The sequence below is a fragment of the Suricata suricatta genome, chromosome 12 (assembly GCF_006229205.1).
Source record: "Suricata suricatta isolate VVHF042 chromosome 12, meerkat_22Aug2017_6uvM2_HiC, whole genome shotgun sequence".
Lineage (NCBI taxonomy): Eukaryota > Metazoa > Chordata > Mammalia > Carnivora > Herpestidae > Suricata > Suricata suricatta.
Window position 1 is genome coordinate 4,453,742 of NC_043711.1, and position 8,575 is coordinate 4,462,316.

The 8,575-nt window shown below is 58.0% G+C and overlaps 1 protein-coding gene across 1 annotated transcript in view; it reads right to left on the minus strand.

Annotated features, from left to right (window-relative positions):
- The window catches only part of C3 (complement C3), a 47,960-nt gene that overhangs the window by 34,864 nt on the left and 4,521 nt on the right, over positions 1-8,575 (minus strand). The window contains 16 exon segments of the mRNA XM_029916480.1: positions 1,134-1,331; positions 1,504-1,575; positions 1,814-1,943; positions 2,217-2,375; positions 2,691-2,897; positions 3,019-3,228; positions 3,604-3,750; positions 3,856-3,971; positions 4,631-4,757; positions 4,850-4,952; positions 5,122-5,212; positions 5,290-5,372; positions 5,468-5,562; positions 7,250-7,320; positions 7,416-7,578; positions 7,977-8,169. Of these exon segments, the coding sequence (XP_029772340.1) occupies positions 1,134-1,331; positions 1,504-1,575; positions 1,814-1,943; positions 2,217-2,375; positions 2,691-2,897; positions 3,019-3,228; positions 3,604-3,750; positions 3,856-3,971; positions 4,631-4,757; positions 4,850-4,952; positions 5,122-5,212; positions 5,290-5,372; positions 5,468-5,562; positions 7,250-7,320; positions 7,416-7,578; positions 7,977-8,169 (2,165 nt within the window).

The window sequence follows — 8,575 nt, forward strand, 5'->3', positions numbered from 1 at the left end:
AGGCAGAGAAGGATAGCTACCATATGTTTGCACTCATAGGTCTAACAGGAGAGACCTGGCAGGGGACCATGGAGAGAGGAAGGGGGAAAGAGAGCAGGGGAGAGTGAGGGACACAGATCATGGGAGACTACTGAATACTGAAAACAAACCATGGACTGAAGGGGGAGGGGGAGGAAGGGAGGGGGTGATTCTCATGGTGGGGGGCACTTGTGGGGAGAAGCACTGGGTATTATATGGAAACCAATTTGACAGTAAACTATTAAAAAAAACCCATCTGAGATAGAAGCATCCTTCCCCTTCAGACAGGGCCTCTTCCCTCAGACAGTTCCTGCTTCCTCCACAGAGGGGTGCACTCTCCACTCTCAGGCTCCCTCCATTTCACACAGGCCCTCCTCCCCTCTCAGAGGCATTCTTCCCCCCAAACAGGCCCCTTCCCCCTCTCAGACAGTTTCTGTCCCCTCCCACCAGGCCCTCTTCCATCAGACCAGGCCTCCCCTCCTTAACACAGCTTCCCCACTCTAGCTGGGCCTCCTCCATCAGACTATGACCTTCCCTATCTGACCAGGTCTCCCCCCTCTCACTTAGCCTCCCAACTCTGCCTAGCCTATTCCCTCCAATTGGGCGTCTCCACTCATAAAGGTCCTACCCCCTCAGATCAGTCCGTGTCTATAAGACCAGTCTTTCCCCCTTCTGGCTGGTCCTCCTCCCTCTTCAGACCAGGACCCCCCCATCAGACCAAGTCTTCCCCCTTTCACCAAACCTCTTCATTCTGGCCAGCTTCCGTCTTCAGCCCAAGCCTTCCCACCTCTCACCGAGCTTCCCTTCTCTGGCCAGCCTCCCTGCTCAGACTAGGCCCTCCCCTTTCTGATCCAGCCTCCCCACTCTGGCTGGCCTCCCCCCTCAGACCCTGCCCTCTCCCTTCTGACCAAGCCTCCCCACTCTGCCCTGGCCTTCTCCATCAGAGCAGGCCCCCTCTCATGCCCTTCCCCATCCCCTCATGGAGCTTCCCTACTCTGGTCTATCCCTACTTTGGCCAGCCTCCCAGCTCAGATCAGGCCCTCCACCTTCAGACCAGGCCCTCCCCCTCTGACCAAGCATCCCCCCTCTGGCGGCGCAGGAGCAGGTGCACTCACTCCGGGCCAGCCCCAGGTGGTTGCTGCGGGAGTGGTTGAGCCTCAGCTGGGTGATGTACTGGCAACATTCCAGGAAGGCCTTCACGCACGACGCCTCGTGTGGGACGTACTGTGCCCTGCGCTCGCACGAGAACTTCATGGGGTTTTCCCGCATGCCGTGTTCACAGCACTTGCGCACCTCCTTTGGATACTGTCCGGCTGTGGGAACACGACACTGTCAGGCTCTAGCCGGGGCTTCCGAGGAAGAGGGGCTCGGGGCAGACCACCGGTAGGGCGTCCCCACTGCCGGGCCCTGCCCTCCTCCCTCCTGGGCTGGGCCCCGGATGGGCAGGGTTCGGGGAGTGGAGGAGGAAAGGGCAGGGCCCCCCACCTTTGTCCATCCTCTTCTCCATGAGCATCACGGAGCGGCGGCGCCGGGTAGCTGCTTTGGGGCACTCCAGCTCTGAGGGGAGGGGACAGATGGATTAAGCCCTGACTCGGGTCCCCGATGTACTCCTCTCAGTAGCCCTGAGGGAGGAGTGTTGGTGCTCCCATTTGACAGCTGAGGAAACTGAGGCTCAGAAAGCAGCCATTCGCTAGAAGGTGTCTGGGCAGGACTCGGAGCAAGGACCTCTGACCTCAGAACAGGGCCCTCCACCTGCTCAGCACGTGGTGGAGGCCCCGCCTTCCCCGGCCCTCACCTGTCCGATCCGGGGTCTGCAGGTCTTTGTTGGTCTTGAAGGCCAGCCCCGCGTCTGTGAAGACGCCGGCATAGTCCTTCCCGCTGCCGGGAGTGCAGCCGATGTCTGCCTTCTCCACCACGTCCCAGATCTGCAGGTGGGCAGGGGTCACGGGAGGGCCTGCAACCCCAGGTCTACATGCCCCACCAGGCCCCTCTCGGAGCTGTGTGCGCACCTCCCCACCCCCATTGCGGACTCCTCCATGCGTGCTCCCATCTGCAGCCTTCACTTCCTACCCCCTTCCCTGGCTGTGTCCCCCCAGACCTCCTTTCAGCCCAAGCCTACCTGCACCTCCAGTGCCCTTCTGAGCGCCACCCCTTTGCCTCCACTTCCTTCCCACAAACCCAAGTGGCAAGGGGCGCACCTTGCTCTGAGTTAACCTGTTCTTCTTGTTCAGCACGAACACGCCCTTGTCCACCGCCACGAGCCCCACTCGGGCCCCCCGGTCACCCTCGATCTTGAGGGTCATCTGCTGCCCAGGTAGGTATGCTCTCTCTTCCTGCCTGCCTCCTTTCACCACCAGCTGTTGAGGGGGTCAGAAGGGCAAGAGTGAGGGGTCAGCCCTGCCAGGCCTGGTCTCCATCAGTAGTCAGGCAAGGGCAGTGTCCGTGATGCCCTGGTCAGGAAGGGAAGGTGGAGACACAGACTGAAGGCACAAAGACCAGGAGAGAGGGAGGTACTGAGGCTGAAACAGGTGGGGAGAGAAGGAGCTGGAAAAGGAGAAGACGGACCTCGGTTGGGGAGCCCACGCAGAGGCTGGAGAGAGGCAGAGACCCAGCAAGCACTGGCCAGGCGGGGAATCCCAAGGTGCGTGCAGAGGAAGGCTCTGGAAGCTTACCTTGCCCACACAGGAGTCCTTGACATCCACCCACACGGAATCGGCTACCACCTCCCTCTGGCCCTTGTTGTTAATGAAGGTGTAATAAGCTACTAGGCGAAAGGAAGGAATGAAGTCTTCAGTGATGGTCAGGGGCAGTGCATACATGTCCTGGCCTGGCTCCCGCTTCTGGCGCTCTGCCATCAACAGCTTCCCTTTGTTCATGATCTGGAGGAGACAGGTTGGCATAAGGATGAATCAGGAAGGTGAGAGGGGGATGGGTGGCCCTGGACTGGGGGTGCTGCAGAAGTGAGGAGGAGGGGCCTGGGGATCCTAGGAGGACACAGACCAGGTAGGTGAAGTAGCGGATATTGTTTTCCTGGGTGGTGGTGGGGTCAATTCGCAGGTGGAAGTTGACACTGAGATCTTCCCCCGGCCTGAGCTCCACACGAGGTACAGAGACATGCAGGTAGTTATTGCTCATGGTCTTGTAGGGTTGGGCGGTCATAGTCCTGGTGGTCTGTCGTGAGTCCGGGATGCCATTCTTCTTAGTGCTTACCTGGGTGAGGAAAGGGGATGAATGCTGGCCCCAAAGATGTCTGTGTCCCTGGGACCTGGGACCTCCTGTGGCCAGAGGGACTTTGCAAATGGGATTAAGTGAAGGATCTGAGGACGGGGAGGTTTTTTGGACTATCCGGGTGGGCCGGATGTAACCACTGGATCCTTAGAAGAGAGCTATGCAGGTGGAGAACCCTGCCCAGAGGAGAACCCCTCTATGCAGATGAAGACACGTCTATGTGAACGGCAAGGTCCCCTGACGCAAATAGAAGGACCCCATTCCTCACATGGCAGGATGATGGCAGAGGACAGAGTTCCTCCCTGCAGATACAGTCCCCTACCTCGTGGGCGTGGGGCTAGAGGGGGCAGAACTCACAGTGATGGGCAGGGACGTATAGCTTTTGTGTGTGTTGATGATCAGCTTGGCCACACCGTCGGCCTGGGTGAGGGAGCGCGCTTTGGAGTGCTGGGTCATCATGGGGATGTTGGGAGCTGGGGAGCCGTCCGGATTCGTGACAAACACCTGTGGATACAGTGCAGGGGCAGGTGGAAGGGGTTCAGTGGGGCCCAGAGGTGTGGCTGGTGCTCAGGAGCAGGGTAGAGGAGGCAGCCCCACCCCGTGTCTCACCATGAGGTCAAACGGCATGCCTGGTTTGAAGAACTTGGACGTCCTGGTGAAGTGGATCTGGTAGGGGGAGGTCACAATGGGGATCCCGCTGTGCTCCGCCTCCACCATGTCGCTGCCTGAGGGGGCCAGCCATGAGGGCAGGGTCCTGGGCCACCCCGCCAGGTAGGGCCACATCTTATACTGAGCCTCCTCTATCAGACTTGTACTCCTCTGTCAGGCTGACTCCCACCTTCATACTGGGCCTTCCTCCTCAGACTATGCCTACCCTCTCAGAGTGGCTCCCATCTTCAGACTGGGTCTTGCCCCTCAGACTGGGCCTTGTCTGTCAGACGGGCTGGCACCTATAATCTGGGTCTTCCTCCTCAAACTAGTGTCTTCTGTCAGACTGGATCCCAATTTCATTTTGTCTTCCCTTTTCAGACTGGGCCTTATCTATCAGACTCGATCCTACGTTCATAATGACCTCCCCCATCAGACTGGGCCTCCTCTGTCAGACTGGCTGGCACCTTCAATCTGGGTCTCCCTCCTCAGACTGGGCCTCCTCTCTCAGACTGGATCCCATTTTCAGTCTGGATCTACCCCACGCCCCCACCCAGAAGGGGCCTCTTTTGTCTAACTGGGTTTCGCTTTCATCTGGCTTTCCTCTCTTACACTTGGCCTGTCCCCTCAGACTGGTTCTCCCCTGTCACACTGCATTCCACCTCCATTCTGGGCCTCTGCCCTCAGACTGGGCCTCCCGCCTCATTTGGGTCTCTTTCCCCAGACCAGGCCTCACCTGAGTGCAAGATCACAGTGACGGACACGTACAATGACTTCCCCACCAGGGCATCTGCTCTGGGGGGGTCCACGCCGGCCAGAAGGACCTGTCGTTCCAGCCTGGCCTCCCCAGCACCGTCACTGATCTGGGGGAGGAAAGGAGGCTCAGAGGGGCAGGGGCTCAGGTGAGGGAGGGGCAAGTCCAAAGTGGAGGAGGCTCGGGCGGGAGGCAGCGCACCTGCACACGGGTGAGGGACTGGGGCAGCGAGATCCTCTGCTCCCCATCCTGGACCCCAAAGATGACGAAGGCGATCCCATCCACATTCTTCCCGTACAAGAACCTGAGAGGTGAGAGGCTCAGGTGCGTACCTGGCCCACGCAGCCCCCAGCTGGTCCCACACCTGGCCACGCCCACCCAGCGTCCCTCACCTGGCCCCTGCCTGGCTCCACCCCCAGCTGCCCACCTCCCCAGCATCCAGCCCTCACCTGGCCGCATTCCTAGCCCCTCACCTGGCCTTGATGGTGACATCCAGGCCCTGAGGGTCATCAACGTAGTAGAATTTCTCTGTAGGCTCCACTTGGACCTCAAAACTGGGCAGCACTGGGGGATCAGACAGTAGGGGGTCAGCACTGGGCCTGGGACCGGGGCCCCCCGCCCTGCCACCTTCCCCCTCTTACCGTACTCCTTCACCTCGAACTCAGCAGAGAAGACCTGCTGTGGGGCCTCTTCATAGTGGGCTTGTATCTTCCACTGCCCCAAGCTGTGCGGGAGGCAGGGGAGTGAGCCAGCCAGACCCGGCCGCCCCCCACGCCCTCCCTTGGCCCTGGGAACCCCCTCTAGGAGGGCTTGACATACTTAACCAGCTCCGGGATGTTCCAAGCCAGGGACAAGATGCCAACCTGGTTCTGAGAAGACAGAGAGTCCTGCTTGATGATAATCCCATCGGGGGTCTGTGGAGACAGGAGGGTGTGTCTCTTCAGTGACACGGCTTAGCCCCCAGGCCCTCTTCCTCCTCTGTGTGGACACTCTCTGTGTGTCATGACTACTGGGGCAGTGGTGATGAATACGGACTTGAGTCAGTCAGCCTGGGTTCAAATGTCCACGCTCCCATTTACGAGCTGTGTCACCTTGGGCAAGTTACTTGACGTCTCTGTGCTCGATGTGCCCATCCAGAAACAAGAGAGAAATAGAGCCCCTACCTCAGTGGTTAGGGACATGGGTCATGTATGCCGGGGCTCACTGTCAGTGGCGGCTGTCTGAATACTGAAGGTAACTAGCATTTATCACCTATAAGTGCAGGACCCTGTGGCCAGCATTTCCTGGGCGCTGAGCCACACAGCATTGCCTACCTTCCACGTTTTGACCTACAAGAATAGCAATTTCATGAGGTTCAACCTAATACACAGTGTTTTCTTTGTTGCCAATCATTAAACATCAGGACACAGCATGTAAACATCTGGCTTCTCTTGGAAATTGGGGTAACTGGATACAGTTCCTGTTGGCACACAGTGACGTTTGACCGGAACTGGGCAGAGTCTGTACCTTTGGATGTGTGTGTTCTCCGCTCCCCACATCCCACTGGTCCCCACAGTCCGCTCACAGCTGTCAGAACCTGAGCCCTGTTACCTTTGGGTGATTTCAGAAATACTCATGATGATCCTTCAAGAACAACCCGCATCTTCCCTCAGCCCTTCACTTCCCCTCCCATTCTCCCTCCTCCCCCACCCTTTCCTCCCTTCTCCCAGTAAATTTTAATGAAGTTACTATATGCCAACCACCCATCCTGTATGGAATTTAGGTGCCATGGAGGTCTGGGGAGGGGGCAGTCAGCAAATGAATAAATCCAATTTATAGGATGCCTAAGGTTGAGGACAGGAAGAGAAGAGAGTGGAGTGTGGGGGTGGGGAAATGGTCAGCAGTTTTACAGGTGCTCAGAGAGGCCTCGCTGTAAAATTGGGCCATCGGTGACATGTAAGCAGAGACTTGAATGAAGTGATGGGGCAAAGTATGTGGGTATTTGGAGGAAGAGGGTTTTCTGGATTAGAGGGAACAGCCTGTGTACAGGTCCTGGAGCAGACTGTGCAAGGCAGTTGGAGGTGAGGTAATATGGTCCATGTGGCTGGAGGAGAGTAAGGGAGGGGAAGAGTGGGAGGAGGGAAGGACAGGCAGGGGACAGCGCAAGTCTTGCATGGCCTTGGGGACTGCCAGGTAGACTTAGGCTTTTACCCCAAGGAGGTGGGGACTCCTGGAGGGCTCCTGGTGGAGGAAGGTGGGGCCTGCTCGAGGCTGCCCCCTGGCTGCTGTAGAGGGATTGGACTACACAGAGTTTTTATCTGTTAACCCAATGTTCAGCTGAGAAAACAGGCCCAGGAAGAGAAGGGACCTGTCCAGAGCCACACGGTCCCCAGAGGTTTGTCTGGAGCCAGAATCCACCAGCAGAAGCCTCACTCCACTGGGATCTCTGGATCTCTGCCCTGTGTCCAGGGCTCCTTCTGTGTTCATGGCTCTATGCATTTGTTTGCCTTTAGGTCTCTGGAGTCCTGCCTTTTCCAGAGTCTGTATCTCTGTCTCTCTCTATCTCTTTGTTCTTCCCGTATCTCTCCCTGGGGCGTGTCTGGGGCCCCAGCTGGCTGGTACCTGGATGGTGACTATAATGGTCCGGCCCACGGGCAGTAGGTCATTGTTAACGGTGAAGATCCGATAGAGGACTGGAAGATGGAGGGAAAGAAAGGGGGTGGTGGGTGAGCCCTGCCCCTCCCCACAATCTGCCCCAGCCCCCTGCAGCAGGCGCCCAGCCTCTTACCCGTGGAGCCTGGAGTGTAGATGGGCTTGTCCGTCTGGATGAAGAGGTATCCATTCTGAAAACTGACCAGTACATTGTTCTCCACCACGGTGCCCCCGAAGTCTGCCTGGATAGTCACGAATTTTTTCCCCTTCCCTGATGTTAACTCCTGGTTGACTGGGATCTAGGGGTGGCACGGAGAATCATTGAGGTGCCGCCTGGGGGCTCCTTGCCCACATTCAACCCCAGGCTTTTGGTGGGGTCCACATCTGCCTGCCCCTCCTGCCAATAGCACCTGTCCATCCCTCCGGTCTCCCTGGTGTGCCCAGGTTGGGAGCGGAGAGGTAGCAGGGGAGGGAGAAGGGCAAGAAATGGGTAAGGATTAGAGAGGCGGATGAGAAGGGGGAATTAAATGCGGGCTTAGAGGGCTTTCAGGCAGGAGAGGGGTTCAAAGCTAGGGGCTCAGGATTGGAAGGGCTAATTGAAGGAGAAGTTGCAGAGAGGGGAGGGGCAACCAAGTGGGGTGGGCTCAAAATGGGGTGGAGACTCAGGGAGGGGGAGGGGCATAGCAGGTGCACCCACCTTAATGCTGACTGTGCTCATGTGGTCATTCTCCTTGATCAGAGCGATGGTCTCGCCAAACATCCTATGCCTCTTGGCTGGGAAGTCGAAGACGCTGACCGTGACTGCAATGTTCCCTGAATAGTCGTGGGCCTGCAGCAGTACCTTCTCCTCGTTCTCCAGCCGCAGGACGTTGGGGGTGATCATGGAGAACCTGCAGGAGCGGGTGAGCACAGGCTGAAGCTTCCCCTCTAGGGACCCAGGGTTCCACCCTCCCCCACACACCACGGAGCTCTCAAATCCTGTGAAGTCAGGACCCGAGGCCTCCAAATAACCGCAGCCACAGAATCACTGAACACAGCACACACACACAAACCTCCAGGCCCCAGTTCTAGAAAGATCTGCCTCTCATCGCTACCCCGAATGCCACAAACACCCAACCCATGAAATCCTGAACTCACAGGCAGCCTGAATTCACTCACATCCCAAACCCCTGAGCTCTACCTCCATGGACACCCACGTGCACCCTGGATTCTACTTGGACCTGAACCCAAAATTGCCGCTCCCACTGCACGAGTGGCCTGGTTTGGGGAAGGGGCATGACCACTCACATGGGGTCC